The sequence below is a fragment of the Gorilla gorilla genome, chromosome X, assembly GCF_029281585.2.
Source record: "Gorilla gorilla gorilla isolate KB3781 chromosome X, NHGRI_mGorGor1-v2.1_pri, whole genome shotgun sequence".
Taxonomy (NCBI): Eukaryota; Metazoa; Chordata; class Mammalia; order Primates; family Hominidae; genus Gorilla; species Gorilla gorilla.
In genome coordinates this window covers 165,875,300-165,891,384 of record NC_073247.2, presented here as the reverse complement: position 1 = coordinate 165,891,384, position 16,085 = coordinate 165,875,300, and the positions used below count along the sequence as shown (strand labels likewise).

At 53.0% G+C, this 16,085-nt stretch overlaps 2 protein-coding genes across 3 annotated transcripts in view; one reads left to right on the top strand and one right to left on the bottom strand.

Annotated features, from left to right (window-relative positions):
• The window catches only part of TEX28 (testis expressed 28), a 26,294-nt gene extending 23,878 nt beyond the window's left edge, over nucleotides 1–2,416 (top strand). The window contains exon 4 of one of the 2 annotated variants that reach the window (XM_055375897.2): nucleotides 584–2,416. In XM_055375897.2, the coding sequence (XP_055231872.1) occupies nucleotides 584–940 (357 nt within the window). In that variant the 3' untranslated portion in view covers nucleotides 941–2,416. The remainder of the gene's footprint in view (nucleotides 1–583) is intronic. The other variant, XM_004065111.5, reaches the window with a different exon arrangement.
• OPN1MW3 (opsin 1, medium wave sensitive 3) lies at nucleotides 550–16,085 on the bottom strand. Its single transcript, XM_055375898.2, has 6 exons — nucleotides 15,892–16,085; nucleotides 9,342–9,638; nucleotides 7,186–7,354; nucleotides 5,554–5,719; nucleotides 3,774–4,013; nucleotides 550–1,481 (listed from the first exon to the last, which is right to left on the bottom strand). The coding sequence occupies exons 1-6, from the start codon at nucleotides 16,001–16,003 to the stop codon at nucleotides 1,371–1,373; spliced, it is 1,095 nt and encodes a 364-aa protein (XP_055231873.1). The 5' UTR covers nucleotides 16,004–16,085; the 3' UTR covers nucleotides 550–1,370.

Genomic DNA, 16,085 nt, shown 5'->3' with positions numbered 1-16,085 from the left:
GAGGGATGAGCGAATCTATTCTGATACCCCCAAACCAAAGCAAGACACGGGTCCTCGAGCTACCCCCTCCTGAGGGTTCAATGGCCACACACATTTGTTTCAGAGCTAGCAGCATCTGATCTTTACACTCACGCTCCGCTTCCCACCATCTGGCTTAGCTGCTTTTGCCACTCTGGTGCTGCAGTGCTCACCCGTGAGCCTCTGACTCAGGAGATCTGGGGTGGAGCTGCTTCTGCTGCGGCTGCAGGTGTAGGGAGCGCCCTCTCAGAACCCCTCCTTAGACCTGGCTTCCCTCTCCTCACTTTTCCATTCCCATGGCGCCCACCCCCGTCCCTGGGTAGCTGTGTCTTGACCAGGTCCTCAGCTTCGGGAGACAGTGGATGGGGGAGTGCAGCCGGGTCAGATGAAGCTTTCCCTGTTGCTGGAGAGCCTGCGCCCTCCCCTCTGCCCTGAATGTGCTCTAGGCTCTCTGCTTCCCTCCTCGAATACCCACTCCACAGTGCTTTCTGCTCACCCCTAAGAACTCAATAAACGACCACAACTCTGTGCTGACTTCTGGTGCGTGCATTTTCGTCTCCTGCAGGAGATCATGGAGACCTTCAAGAGCCGAATATCCAAGCTGGAGATGCTACAGCAAGTCACCCAACTGGAGGCAGCGGAGCACCTCCAAAGCCGTATCCCGCAGATGTTGTTCAAGTTCGTGAGTCCGCGCCTCTCACTGGCAACCGTCCTCTTGGTCTTTGTCTCCACCTTGTGTGCCTGCCCCTCGTCACTGATCAGCTCACGCCTGTGCACCTGCACCATGCTGATGCTGATCGGGCTTGGGGTCCTGGCCTGGCAGAGGTGGCGCGCCATCCCTGCCACAGACTGGCAGGAATGGGTCCCCTCCAGGTGTAGACTGTACTCCAAGGACTCTGGGCCTCCAGCAGATGGACCCTAAGGGGCCAGGAGGGCCACCTGCCTTAGCTTGCTAGCTCCCTCCCTCCTCCTGGGTGCTGAGGGCATCCAGCAAGCCCCTCCACAGCTCTTGCTTGCCGATTATGTAACCACCAGCCTGGTGAAATGGATATAGACGCCCACCTGCCTCACACTTCTGTTTTGCCAGGATCCTTTCACGCCATCGGTAGACATGAGGCTCGGGAAAACTTAAAGTCTATGAGGCGCTCTCTCCTCTTTATCCCCCTTGCACCCTCTCGAGACCCAGTGCCTGCACACGCAGAGGCTCAGGTGGTCCCACGCTGCAGTGAAAGCCTCTGTGACTTTGTTGGTTTTGGCAAAGATAAATTACATTTATTTTACAGGGATGGAGAAGGAGGGGGAAAGGAGAGGTGGCCAAAGCCCCGGTGGGCGGGATGGGTAGGAGGCAGACCTCATGCCGGTGATACCGAGGACACAGATGAGACCTCCGTTTTGGAGGCGCTGGAGAGTTCAGAGCCATCGTCAACCTTCTTCCCAAAAAGCTGCAAGATGCAGTTTCGAAACTGGAAGGACAGAAAGTGTTATTGAGCAGAGCAGGGAAGGGTGGAGCACTGTGCTGAACGTACGCGCCCGAGCCTTCCCTTCACCCATTCCGAATCCCATGGGGGATGGAGGAAGGCTTGGATTATTTCTCCCTCACACGCGGGGATGTCATCTGACTTAGCAGTTGATGGTGACTACACTGGGTTGAAGTGTGTCCCCCAAAAGATGTGTTCAGGTTAAGATGAGGTCACACTGGAGCAGGGTGGGCCCTAATCGAATGACTGGTGTCCTGATAAGAAAAGGAACGCTTGGACACGGACACGCAGACAGAGGGAAGAAGGCCACGTGAAGATGAAGGCAGAGACTGGGGTGACACACCTTGGAGTCAAGGAACGCCAAGGACTGCCGGCAGCCCTGCAGCTGCTTCTCCCTCTCGGCCTCCATAGGGAACCTTTCCATTTGCCAACACCCTGATTTCAGACTCAAGATTTCCAGAACCCTGAGAGAATCCATTTCTGTGGTTTGAAGCCACTGAGTTTGTGGTAGTTTGTGGTAGTTTGTGATGGCAGCCCCATGACACTCATCCACAGTGACAGCTAAGGGGCAGTGGTGACCTGTCCCCAGACTGTCTGGTGAGCGGCTCAGAGGAATGCTAATGAAAAGGCATGTGGTTGTCATGTTTTTTCCAGTCCATGGATCTGGGGCAAGGTGAGGCCTAGGTAATGACAATCTAGCCCCTACCTCATCTCTCCAGCCAAGCGTCTTCCGGTACCAGGAGGGGTCTGTCTTTGCTGCTTCACCCCAAAGAGATCTGGGCCATATGAATGTCTCAAATCATGTCCTGTGTCATCACTGAAGTAACCACAATGCTTTGAGGACCCAGACCAAACGCATTTTCTAAATATTTCAGGCCTACTCTTGACTAGCTCTAACTCCCTCTATCATCAAAACTCTCAAAAATAAAAAATATAATGGTTGAAGTTAATAAGATAAGAAACGGGACGAACAGCAGAATCAGCTCGGCTGAAGAGCTGGGAGATAGGGCTGAGGAATCCATTCGGCAGCTGCTGCTTGAGCACCCACTGTGTGCCAGACTCTGTCCTGAGCAAAATTTGCTGTCTTCATGGAACTGCGTTCCAGAAAATTCTCCCAGAATGTGGCAGGACAGGATAATGATGTGGAAAGGGTAAAAGCAAAGTTCGAGGCCTGGTGAGGTCCAGAAGTGCAGACATCTGTCTCCCCCTGTCCAGGGGGAGTTCTGGAAAGGAGAATGGAAATAATCCAGTAAAGACAGTACTTGGCAAGATAGTTTAGGATTCCAGAAACCTAAAAAAGATCCTCATGAAAGTCAGGAAACAGGGGTCAGGGACAGAACTACACTCTGGGCATCAGTGTGCTACAGCGAGTTCCCGGAAATCCACTGCAGGCCTGGTCCTACTTACTGTTTAAAAGTTACCGGAGAGAATGAACCCTTAATGAACTCTGCAGACTTGGCTTGTGTGAGTCAAAGCTGAGCCAAAGGGGCTGGAGCCATTGAGTGGCTCTAAGATGGAGAAGCAAGGAAGAGCCCAGTGGAAGGGATGGACTGGGCCTGGTGAAATGGGAGGCCTCTGCACACCTTTCTGGCCACCATCAAGTCACATCACAGCTGCGCTTTAATGAAGCCTATAACCTGCAGGAGGTGGGGGGATTTAGGTGTGTGAGCAGCTTGCTGCTGAGGCCCAATATGCCAGCTAAGGAGGCTGCCTCTGGGCAGGACCACAGCACGTCCCCCCTGAACTAACCCACGAACTCGTGAAAGCTCTTGAACTCTTGGTCAGTGTAGCCAAGGAGGGCCGGCTTTTGTTCTTATAGGGAGACAAATTCCAGAGGTTACGGTTTGAAAATGGAGAGATGAAGGTTGAGAAGGGTCAAGTCTGAACAGAAGAGGGGCACACCTAGGGTGGATGTACCTAGGGCTCACCAACTCCTAGAGCGTCTGAACGCCAGGAGAGCCCCTGAAGCTCGGCAGCCATAGTTCTAGGGCCACCGGAAGGGAAGAGCACACGGCACACAGACGCTTTGGGAAATGCCACCCTCAGGCCGAGACTATAAAGGATTCCAGAGGGCACACCTAAGCCTTCTGCTAAGGGCCAGCTGGAGCTCTGGCTGGGGCTGGGTCACACGCTGAGCCTTTCCCGGTCATTTCCCTGGAGGGTCCCCCAGATGCTCCGCGGGCTTCTTATCAGAGACATGATTCCAGGTGGGGCTATCACTGCACCCTTCTAGGGCACACGGTATTTTGAGTGGGATCTGCTGATGGTGTTGCTTACCTGCCGGTTCATAAAGACGTAGATAACGGGGTTGTAGATAGTGGCACTTTTGGCAAAGAAGGCCGGCAGGGCAGCCATCAAAGGGTGGAAGGGGTAGCCAGGGTTCGCAGCAGCAAAGCATGCGAAGAAGGCGTAGGGTCCCCAGCAGAAGCAGAATGCCAGGACCATCACCACCACCATGCGCGTCACTTCCTTCTCTGCCTTCTGGGTGGATTCAGACTCTTTCTGCTGCTTTGCCACCTAAGGGAGACAGGGATAGTGAGTCGGGGGTTGGGGGGCAGCAAGAGGCAGGTCACCCAGGCATAGGGAGTTGTGGGGAGGAGGAGAGGAGCCCAGCAGCCATCTTCCAGCCCTGAGTGGAGCACAGCCGGCCCCAGGCAGACATGGCTGCCTCAGGCTGGCCCTGGGGGAGTTCTAGAATTGGAGGTGGCACGCAGCTAGGCGTGGCCTAAGATGACCCCAGAGCTGGATCTAACAAGCTCCTTTGCTTCACCTGATCCCTTAACAGACTGTCCTGTCCTGCGCTCAGGCCTGAGCATGGAGGCCTGATTTGACTGATGACTGGGCGTGGAGAATGAAGGAGTTAACAAGGTGGAGATGGCGGGGGAGGCAAAAGCAGTGGCTGGCGGGGTGCGCGATGGGAGTGTCAGAGCAATGCATACACTTCCCTCAGGCTTCCTAGGCCAGGTTGGCCACTCTGTGGACTAAATCCTGCCCTGGACTCACGGTGAGGCAGCTGAGGGCAGCTGCGGTGGGGTGGCTCCTTCATGCCTGCTGGGAGGAAGGAGACGAATGGCCTCCAGGCAGAGGCACTGTGGGGGAGGCCAGAGGCCAGCCACCACCTGCCAGGGATGAGGGACTGACGGCAGGCAGATGAGTGGGGATGAGAGAGGGAGTGTGAGGGCTGGAATGCAGGGATGGCTGAGACAGCAGGGCTGGGGCCACATTGTGGAGCCGGGGCTCTACCATCCCAGACTAATACAGCCGAAGCCATGGTTGGGTACCTGTGGGAGCCTTCACCCCAAGGTGACGGGGTGAGGGGGCCTTTCACAGGCTCACAGACTCCTCTAGAGAGAGCTTGGCAGGCATGCCCATCCAATTGTGGGCACAGGCAGCTTCATATAGGAAAGGGCTCCCACTGCTAACAGAAAAGAACCAGCCTGGCTCTCCTCGCTTGCTCTGACTTCCTGAAGGGCTCCCAGTGGTAGCCTAGTCTAGGGGTGGGGGGTGACGGCTGTGGACAGGATCAGCTTCCCAGGGCAGAGGGCCAGACATGGAGGGTGGAGAGTGGGTCAGGGGGGCAAATGGCACTCTCGGGTCCACTCCTTGGTCGGCCCCACAGCCTATGAAAGGGACAAGGGTACTCCGGTGGCAGCCTCATAAAAACACGCCTTGATTTGCAGGTGTCATTTGCTGATGTGGCTGCTCCACTCTACTCTGTGGGAAAGGCAGCCTTTCCACCCCGGGGAGAACTGTCCAGGGTCGGGGCAAGGCACACCTCTGTTCCCTTAGTGGACTCCTCCAGGGAGGGAGTGGCAGTGCTTTCCCGTCTCACAGAGCTGAGGACAACGGGGCTGGGGCTGAACCTGCAGCCACTGGTACAGTCCCAAAGGAATCACCTGATTCTCATCGCTGGATCTTAATATTTTCTTATAGGGGTAAAATCCTCTTCTCTAAGGATTTTTGGAAAAATAGTTTAGGAGTCTCAGTGGACTGATTTGAGGGCAGAGCAGCTTAGGGGCAGGAGGCGGGTGAGGCCAGGAGGAATCAGGGGGCTTACCGCTCGGATGGCCAGCCACACTTGGAGGTAGCAGAGCACGATGATGCTGAGTGGGGTGATGCAGCAGGTGATCATGAGGACAATCATGTAAGACTGCACCCCGGGGTACGAGCTGCCGCTGAACACATCTGGGCCGCATGAAGTCTTCAGGCCGTGGGGCCAGTACCTGGAGAGAAGGGCCGGCAGCCAGTCCTGATGCAGGGGGTGTGACCCAGGACCCCCGGCCCAGGCATGGTGCTAACTCGGGTGGGGTTTGTTTTTTTAAATTGAGGTGAAATTCATGTTGCATGAGATTACCCAATTTGAAGTGATCAATTCTGTGGCAGTCACCACCTCTGCTTCCAGAACATTTTCATCAACCCAAAACAAAACCGTTGGGTAGGATTTTGGTTAATCCTTGTCCATTTTTAGATGTCACGCCTTTCCTCTTCTTAAAATTGTGGTAAAATACACATAACATAAAATGTACCATTATAGGCCAGGCACAATGGCTCACGCCTATAGTCCCAGCACATTTGGAGGCAGAGGTAGGAGGATTGCTTGAGCCCAGGAGTTCAAGACTAGCCTGGAACACATAGTGAGATCTTGTCTCTACAAAAAATAAAAAAATTAGCTGGGTGAAGTGGTGCACCTGTAGGCCCAGCTCCTCAGGAGGCTGAGGTAGGAGGATCACTTGAGCCCAGGAGGTGGAGGCTGCAGTGAGCCATAATTACACCATTGCACTGTGCCAGCCTGAGTGACAGAGTGAGACCCTGTCTCAAAAAAAGAAAAAAGTACCATCGTGACCTTTGGTACATTCACAATGCTGTGCAACCATCTCCACTATCTGCTTCCAGGACATTTTCATCTTCCCAATCACTCCCCTTCTTTACAAAGGGATTGTGAGGTTCCTTCTTGCCCTGACCTTCTGAGAACACCCATGAAGAGCTGAGTCTTTTATCTGAGGTCAGCTAGGCCATGACTGAAATAAAGGGCCCTGCTCACTTAGTGGCCTGGAGGATTAAATGAGATAACCCGCGGGAGAGCCTCCACCAGGGTCAGCTCACCACACATGTTTGATAACGGGCAGCTGTGTGGGGCATGGCGGCATGAGGAGGGCGGGAGACAGAGACAGGCTTCCACAAGGTTTGTTTCCTAGAATTGTGGAACATTCTCGAGGAAAGAACATTCCCTCTCCAAACACCACGAGAACTTATTCACGAGCTTGTCGATAAAACAGTGAAATGCTGTCCCATCCAGTCCACCCCAGTCAAACATTTGAGCCACTTGCTTGGCCTGGCCAGGACATGTGCTCTGTAGGCCCAGGTGGATCTATGACCCAAGCAGCCTCTGAAAGGTGGGGGGCGTGGTGCGGCAGCGTGTGCAAGAAAGAGACCTGGAATGCAAACACGCTATGCGTTCACTGACAGCTGTGCTGATGGCCTGAGCTCCGTGTGCGCCTGTGACCTGATCGTGCTTGGGATACATATGTTTCCAGAGGTTCGGGGACCACAGAGCCATTCCTATGTTGCAGCCACATTCATACATTGATAGACATTGCACGCTCAGAGGGGCCCAGAGAAAGGAAGTGATTTGCCTTAAGGTCACAGAGTCTGACCCTGCCCACTCCATCTTGCGTCCTTGCACCCTTACCTGCTCCAACCAAAGATGGGCGGGGCTGTCCACACAGCAGCCCAGACCCAGGAGAAGACAATGCCCACGATGGCCAGCTTGGCATCAAATCTCACGTTGCCAAAGGGCTTGCAGACCACCATCCATCTCTCCCAGGAAATGATGGCCAGGGACCAGAGACCTGTGATCCCTATGGGGAGAGCAGACAGATGAGGGCTTTGAGCCAAAGCAAAGGTGGGAAGCAAAGCTTCCCACTATCCTGCTTAGACCCCAAACGTCTGCACACAGAATTCAGGGCTCCACGGACTGAGGTGGAAAAAACGACATCTTTCTTTCCACCAACCTCGAACAGACACTGGGCACTTCCTTCCATTATGAACGTGGCAGTATTAGCAGTACCCGTGACTCGGTCAGCAAGAGAGGTCACAGATGTTTTCCTGTCAATTCATAGAGGTGGCAGAGAGTTCGAATACCACTTATGTTCATCACTACTTTGAAATAACAGTGGTTGTCAGGCGGGATCCTGTTATTTAATACCTTAGTACTGAGTGGTGTCACTAATACGTTTAACACATGCTTTTATTTTTATTTGCTTTTTGAGACAGAATCTCACTCTGTTGCCCAGGCTGAGTGCAGTGGTGCCATCATAGCTCACTGCAGCCTTGACCTCCAGAGCTCAAGCGATCCTCCCGCCTGAGCCTCCTGAGTAGCTGGGACTACTGGTGTGCCACCACGCCCAGCTGTTTTTATTTGTTGTAGAGAACAGGTCTCACTATGTTGCCCAGGCTGGTCTCAAACTCCTGGAGGCAAGCAGTCCTCCCACCTCAGCCTCCCAAAGTGCTGGGATTACAGGCATGAGCCTGGCCAGTAAATGCTTTTAACTAAAGACTATGTTACTGATGAATGTTTAATACTTTGATAACTGTATTTCAATATAATTTGCTGCCTTTGTAATCCTATGGGTCTCATTTTATGCGTTTGCAAAAATTCTCCTGAGATGGGGTCCACAGGCTTCCCAGATGGCCAAGGGCATCCGTGGACCAAAAGTGGTGGGGAAGTGCTGGCTGCTTGGCACCTGACTGACCCAAGAACAGACCATGAGCAGAGGCAAGGGTGAGCGGGAGACCATGGCAGAAACGGAGACAGACGTGGGCAGAGATGCAGGGGGGCACTCGGGAAGGGTCGTGTGACCACCGAGGCCACGGCTGCTGCAGAGAGCACTCGGACCTGGGGATGGACCTTCTCTGCCTGACCTTCCCTTGGCTCCCCTTCTAGACTATCGGGGTAGTGCCGGGACTTGGACAAGCACCCTCTCTGGTCTGGGCCATCGTGGGTACAATTTGAGGCAGTTAACGGGGTGGGGTTGTGGAGGCTGCTAAGAGTGGTAGGGAGGCAAGAGCAGGAGCTGCTGCTGCTGGATGTGGGGTCTCCTCCTCCTGAAAGAAAGTCCCAGCTCCTGGGGGTGACGTCTGAGGCCTCTGAGACCTGGGCCTGCCCACCTCGTGTCCAGCAGCCACGGCTGCTTGGTGGTACTCTACTCACTTGAACCACAAACTGCTCCCAGCCTCTCCTCCACCACCTGCCCCAGGCCCCTTCTTGTCTGAGAGGACTGATGATGGTACTGTGTGGTCGCCGTCTGGCTATAGGGCCCCCTCCTTAGCACAGAGCCTGGCACGCTAGTACCTCTCGGCCACTGTCTCCTAACCTGAGCAGAATAGTGGCCCACAGAGATATTAGTGATGGGGATGGGGAGAGGATCTGGGAATTGTGTCTCCTCCGGGAAAAGCAGATGCTGGTGAGCTGAAAGAGCAGGCATCCCTAATTGCAGGGGAGTTCTGTCCAGGGTGCCCAGAGTCCCCGCCCCCCTACTGTTCTGGGGTTGTCTAGCTCTGTATCTGTCTCCTCCCACACCAGCCCCACAGCTCCAAACTGGCTGTCCCCGGGCAGAGCCTGACTCAAGAGTAGGAACTCCGGGTATGTTTGACTCAAGGGAGCTGAATTTAATGTGAGTGTTCAGATGGAAGCCTCCAGAACCCTTCAGTATATGGATGTGAGGCACAGATGTGGAGGGAGACAGGCCTACAGGAGCAGCTGGGCCCAGATCATCATGAGGTGGCCGGAGGGGCTTGCAGGGTGAATGAGTGGTTTCCGCTGAGCCTGGGCCCCAACTGGCTTACCACACAGGGAGACGGTGTAGCCCTCCAGGACACACATAGGGTGGCCCAGCACGAAGTAGCCATAGACCTGGTTCACAACGCTGATAGTGCTGGCGATGACGGTCTCTGCTAGGTCAGCGACCGCCAGGTTCACCAGGATCCAGTTCAGCGGGTGGCGCAGCTTCTTAAACTTCATGGTGGCCGCCAGCACAAGCCCATTTGTGAAGACAGATGCAATGACCACAAAGATCATCCAGACACTGGTGAGGTGGTACACCCATCTGGGAGCGATGTGGTAATTCGGGCCTTCGAAGGGGTCTGGGGGCAGGAGGCAGAGGAGAGAGAGGAGCTGGGCTGCAGCACCGCCTGTCTATACCAGTGCTGATCCCACCTCTCCCCTCCCCCTCCCGCCCTCCTGCCTTTGCAATTGGCTGTTTCCCTCCAGCTTTGTCCATCCTCAGACAGTCTCCCCTCCATCCTGTCCCTCAAGCCAGAGACCATCGCCCGCTGGTCACTGGCACTGGCATCTTGAACTTAACAGAACTCCTCATCGTCTCCTCCATCTGATTCCCCACTCCCAGTGTGCAGTCACCCCACTTCCCTGCTCCCCTCTTCCCTTTGCCCCAGCCCCACCTCCTACCTCCCACAGTCCTCTGCCCTTCCATAGAGAAACACTTGCCTCGTGTAAAGCCCAGCTCATATGCATTTGCCTTCCAGAAGATTCCCCAGCTAGTGGCAACTCACCCCCTTGAGGGGAAGACCACTACCCACCTCTGTCACCTTCTGTCACACATAGGAGTTACTGTTCATGATGATCTGAATGTACGTGTCCCCCATAAATTTCTGTGTTGAAATCCCAACCCCCAAGGTGATGGTATTAGGAGGTGGGGCCTTTGGCAGGTCATTTAGGTCACGTGTGCAGAGTGAGTGGGGCCCTCATGAATGGGATTAGTGCCCTTATAAAAGCGGTCCTAGAAGCTGGGCATGGTGGCTCACGCCTGTAGCCCCAGCTACTCAGGAGGCCAACGTGGGAGGATCACTTGAGCCTTTGGGAACAGCCCAAATTAGCTGGGAATGGTGGCTCATGCCTGTAATCCCAGCACTTTGGGAGGCTGAGGCTGGAGGGTTGCTTGAGCCCAGGAGTTCAAATCCAACCTGGGCAACATGGCATGCCCATGTAAAAAAAAATTTTTTTAAATTAAAACAAACAAAAAAAAGAGTCCCTAGAGTGCTCTCTAGCTCTCTTTCTTCCATGTGAGGATACAATGAGTTGTTGGCAATCTGCAGTCAGGAAGAGGGTCCTCGCCAGAGCCCACCACACTAGCACCCTGACTTCCAGCCTCCAGAGCTGTGAGAAATAAATTTGTCATTTAAAAGCCACCCAATCTATGGTAATTTCTCTTTTATTCTTTTCCTTTCTTTTTTTTTTTTTTTTTTGAGACAAAGTCTTGCTCTGTCGCCCAGGCTGGAGTGCAGTGATGTGATCTCGGGTCACTGCAACCTCCGCCTCCTGGGTTCAAGCGATTCTCCTGCCTCAGCCTCCCGAGCAGTAGCTGGGATTTACAGGCACCCACCACCACACCCAGCTAATTTTTGTGCTTTTAGTAGACATGGGGTTTCACCATGTTGACCGGGCTGGTCTCAAACTCCTGACCTCAAGAGATCCTCCTGCCTTGTCCTCCCAAAGTACTGGGATTGCAGGCGTGAGCCACCGTGCACAGCCTGGTAATTTCTTTTTCTTTTCTTTTTCTTTTTTTTTTTTTTTCTGAGACGGAGTCTTGCTCTGTCACCCAGGCTGGAGTGCAGTGGCACGATCTCGGCTCACTGCAAGCTCCGCCTCCCAGGTTCACGCCATTCTCCTGCTTCAGCCTCCTGAGTAGCTGGGACGACAGGCGCCCGCCACCACGCCTGGCTCATTTTTTCTATTTTTAGTAGAGACGGGGCTTCACCATGTTAGCTAGGATGATCTCAATCTCCTGACCTCGTGATCCGCCTGCCTCGGCCTCCCAAAGTGCTGGGATTACAGGCGTGAGCCACCGTGCCCGGCCACAGCCTGGTAATTTCTTATAGCAGCCAGTACTGAGACACAAGTACAGGTCTTGTCTTTCTCACCAGAGACTGTGACTCATTCATCCTCACAGAGTGTCCAGCATACAATAGATGCTCAGAACATAAATGAATGAGGAAATTAATCAATGAATGTGTTATGAGTTGAATTGTGTCCCCACCCAAATTCATATGTTGGAGTCCTAACCCCAATACCTCAGAATGTGACCGTTTTCGGAGATAGGGTCTTTACAGAAATGACCAAGTTTAAATGAGGTCATTAGGGTGGGCCCTAATCCAATATGACTGGTGTCCTGATTATGATTATGATTATTATATATTTAGAGATACAGTCGGCTGGGAGCGGTGGCTCACGCCTGTAATCCCAGCACTTTGGGAGGCCGAGGGGGTGGATCACTTGAGGTCAGGAGTTCAAAACCAGCCTGGCCATGGTGAAACCCCGTCTCTACTAAAAATACAAAAAAAAAAAAAAAAAAAATTAGCTAGGTATGGTGGTGGGCGCCTGGAGTCCCAGCTACTCAGGAGGCTAAGGCGGGAGAATCACTTGAACCCAGGAGGCAGAGGTTGCAGTGAGCTGAGATCACGCCACTGCACTCCAGCCGGGGTGACAGAACAAGACTCCGTCTCAAAAACAACAACAACAACAACAACAACAACAAAAAATAGAGATTGAGTCTGGCTCTGGCACCCAGGCTGGAGTACAGTGGCACAATCATAGCTCACTGCAACGTGGAACTCCTGGGCTCAAGCGATCCTCCTGCCTCAGCCTCTCGAGTATCTGGGACTACAAGCCGTGCATTACCACAATGGCAATTTTTTTTATTTCTGTAGAGATGGGGTCTGGCTATGTTGCCTAGGCTGGTCTCAAACTCCTGACTTCAAGTGATCCTCCCAGCTTGGCCTCCCAAGTAGCTGGGACTACAAACGAATTATTTCTCCTTTTTCTTCTGTAGGAGTTTGCTAGGGCTCTACACCTTTTGTGTTGGAAGGACCTTCGTCATAACATTGTTTTTGGCAGATTACTTGAAGGGATTGCAAGCCACAGACCTGCTGCCATATAAGGCCTCAGGGAGAGTCCCAAGGTTTATCAAGAGATTCTTTAGCTGTGTGTTAGAAAAGCCCAACTCAAGCTAGCTTAAGAAAAACGGGGATTTCCTGGCTATGGCCAGGAGAGACAGATAAATCTCACCCCTAGCACAGCTGGATCCCACAAGGCCTCTGCTGCCCTCTGTGCACGGGCCCCATTTGTTCCTAACACAAGGAGCTTCCGGAAACCCACAGACAATGTCTGCAATCCCGATACCTGGCACTGGCTCCCCAGGAACCCCCAGTATGAGCAGCAGGGACAGACCATTGACAATTGAAGACCTGCATGGCGTCAGTCTCCGTGCAGAAGGAAGCAGAGGGGAGCAATGGGGTTGCTGATGGACCTAAGAACAGAGAACCCCCAAACTGTCGGCAGCTCTTCCCTGGGAAGTACCTTGGGTGAACTGGGGAAGAGCAGCTGAGACTGGGAGGGTTTGGGACACTCTGGCCTGCAGGCAAGTGCAAGGGGCTGGCGCAATCTAGGTGCTACGACCTCTGAAAACAAGGCAGCCAGTGCCCTTCCCTGGCAACCCTTGCAGTCCAAATTGGGCAGTGCAGGGACAAGGGGGCAAAGGAGAGAACAGGTCCCAGCAGCAGTGGGGGAGGGGACAGGAGCTGCCACCAGTGTAACTAGAGCTGGTGTCATGGCCTACCCCTCCCTCCTGAAAGTTCTGGCACTGATTTCATGAAGCAATGAGCAAGAGAATCAAAGTCAACTCCCAGGCAAAGTGATTCGAGGAAATACAGGCAGATAGGGAAGGGGCGGTGGGTGGTGGCGCAGAGAAGCCAGACTTCTTCAAATACACCTTCTTTTCTAGATTTTAATTTGAGACTTTTAACTGTTTTATTACATAATTATAAAACAAAATTTAAGTGGCCGGGGGCGGTGGCTCACACCTGTAATCCCAGCACTTTGGGAAGCCGAGGTGGGCGGATGACTTGAGGTCAGCAGTTGGAGACCAGCCTGGCCAACATGGTGAAACCCTGTCTCTACTAAAAATAAAAAAAATTAGCTGGGCGTGGTGGCGGGCACCTGTAGTCCCAGCTCCTCGGGAGGCTGAGGCGGGAGAATCGCTCGAACCCAGGAGGCGGAGGTTGCAGTGAGCTGAGATCGCGCCACTGCACTCCAGCCCGGGTGACAGAGTAAGACTGTCTCAAAAAAATAAAATAAAGTAAAATAAAAGTTTAAATTTACAGAGCAATCTCTGAAAATCAGCAACAAAGGAAATGAAGCTAAATGCATATCCACTGAGTGGCATATCACTTAGAGAGGGACTATTCTAAGGGACTGGAAACACACCAGTTTACTACACAACCTAGTGGCATATACCCTCAGGGTAAGAAGACCTGTGAAGATGTTAAGGTTTTGGTCACCAATAGGTGAAGGCAGGGTAAGGTGTCCGAATGCCGTCATTTTCCATCCCCAGTGGTTTAATTGGTCTGGGCATTGAGTTTCAGTAGCTGCCAACACCCCAGAAAAGAGACACTCTCCTTGCCAAAACACAGCAACAAATCCAACCTGCCTCTGGCCAGATCCTCAGATCAACTACCAATTTACAGAAAAATCATAATGAACAACGTCAGAGGGGCCTGTTAGGCTACGTCATGAACGACTTGCTTGCTTCCACAAATAAATTGCAGGGAGATAGAAAGGGAACCTCTAGATTCAAAGGTAGTCAAAAGGCATATCAATCAATCTGAATGTGTGGACCTCATTTGAGCCCTGATTCAAGCAGACTGAAAACACGTATGACATTTTTTGAACACTACTAGGATATTTGAAGCTATTCAGGAAATATTGTTACACTTGTCGGTGTGATGATGACTTGTGGTTATGTATTGAGAAGAGCCCTTTTCTCCTAGAGGAACATAGTAAAGATTTACAGAGGGAAGGGTGTGATGTCTTGGATTTGCTTCCAAGAATCAGGAAGAAAGGGTAGTGGAGGGGTCACAGATGAAATGAGATGAAACCGTGGAAGCTGAGTGATGGGTACCGGAGTTCATTACACTCCTCCCTCTACTTTAGTAGATGCTTGAAGTTTTGTGGAAAAAAAAAAAAAACCCACCCCGACATTTGAAAAGAGTGCATTGAAGCATCATGCATTGATGAAGTCTGGGGGCATCTAGGAAGAGACTGTTGGCATTGCCACCAAGGAAATTCTGGGCACAGTCATGTTGAGGTCAACTGCAAGATCCTCATCCGGTTTGGTCTGGGCACTCTGTCACTAATTGGCACTCGGTCCTGGCCACCCCACAGCGGGATGTTTATTGGCAACCAAGGAGCTGGCGTGGCTTCTGGAAACCACAGCCTGCACGATGTTGTTGTTTTTTGTTTTGTTTTGTTTTGTTTTGAGACAGAGTCTCACTCTGTGGCCAGCCTGGAGCATAGTGGCGTGATCTCGACTCACTGCAACCTCCACCTCCCGGGTTCAAGCGATTCTCCTGCCTCAGCCTCCTGAGTAGCTGGGACTACAGGCATGCGCCACCAAGCCCAGCTAATTTTTGCATTTTTAGTAGAGATGAGGTTTCAGTATGTTGGCCAGGATGATCTCTATCTGTTGACCTCGTCATCTGCCCGCCTCTGCCTCCCAAAGTGCTGGGATTACAGGCGTGAGCCACTGCGCCCGGCCTGCACGATGTTCTTGAAGGCACCAAAGGAATTTGGTTTGGAGGAGGGACCTGGGGAGAGGGCCAGGAGTGGGGCGGTCACTGGTGTCCTCAGCTTCTTTGAGGGCCTGCGTGCAAAACTTTTGGATTGGGCAACTCCCAATGGCAGAACTCAGGCTGCCCTGATGAGAGCTTTCAGCTTTCTGTTGGGCCTGAGCCCTCTCTCCCAGGACGGCTCCGAATGGAAAGATGGCCCTGGGCGCCAATGCAGCCTCTTCCCCCAGAGGTGTGCAGCCAAAAGCCATGTGGCCCCATCATGGAGTTTGACAAAATGACTGCTACAGGCTTTGCCGACCCTGAAGTTCTAGAAGTTTCTTGCCCTCTGCTGCTGTCTTCCCCACCCTCCCGCCTCCCTTGGGTGTGTCAGTATGTTGCCTCCTTTTGGCTTCAAATGTAAAGACAGACCCAGCTCTTCCCCAGGAAGCTGAGGGACTCCGTGGAATGAGAGGTCATTCGCTAGCAGTGAACACACTCATCTACGGGCCACAAAGAAAGAGCACATAAACTCTTCCCCGGCCACGGATTCTCAAAGGGGCTGGGGAGCCTGTGTGGCTTGAGAATGCATATCCGATATTATGGTGTCCTTCTAGATTTGGAGAGGACCCCCCAATTCATGTCATCAGAAAAGCTATGGGAGAAAGCCTTCTCTGCTGGTGGGGACGTGCAGAAGAGAGATTCCCTTGGGCGGGGCAGGTGGGTGGCCGGTGGCCCCCAGTGCAGCCACCCAGCCTCCACGGGCCTGCTGGCTCACCTCTGGTGGAGTTGCTGTTGGTGTAGATGAAGATGCTGGACTGGGTGCTGTCCTCATAGCTGTCCTGCGGATGGCGGCCTGCGAGCCTTTGGAGGCTCCACTGCTGGGCCATGGCTATGGAAAGCCCTGTCCCCGACGGCAGCCAGCCCTGGTGCGTCACCTGAGGGTCACGGCGCTTTATACCGGCCAGTGGG

Excerpts from the sequence above, each read along its gene's own strand:
- OPN1MW3 (XM_055375898.2), bottom strand. The coding sequence starts at position 16,003 with ATGGCCCAGCAGTGGAGCCTCCAAAGGCTCGCAGGCCGCCATCCGCAG. Across the intron at positions 5,720-7,185 it reads CCCATCTTTGGTTGGAGCAG|GTACTGGCCCCACGGCCTGA; the intron begins GTAAGGGTGCAA and ends CCTTCTCTCCAG. Across the intron at positions 4,014-5,553 it reads TGTGGCTGGCCATCCGAGCG|GTGGCAAAGCAGCAGAAAGA; the intron begins GTAAGCCCCCTG and ends TGTCTCCCTTAG.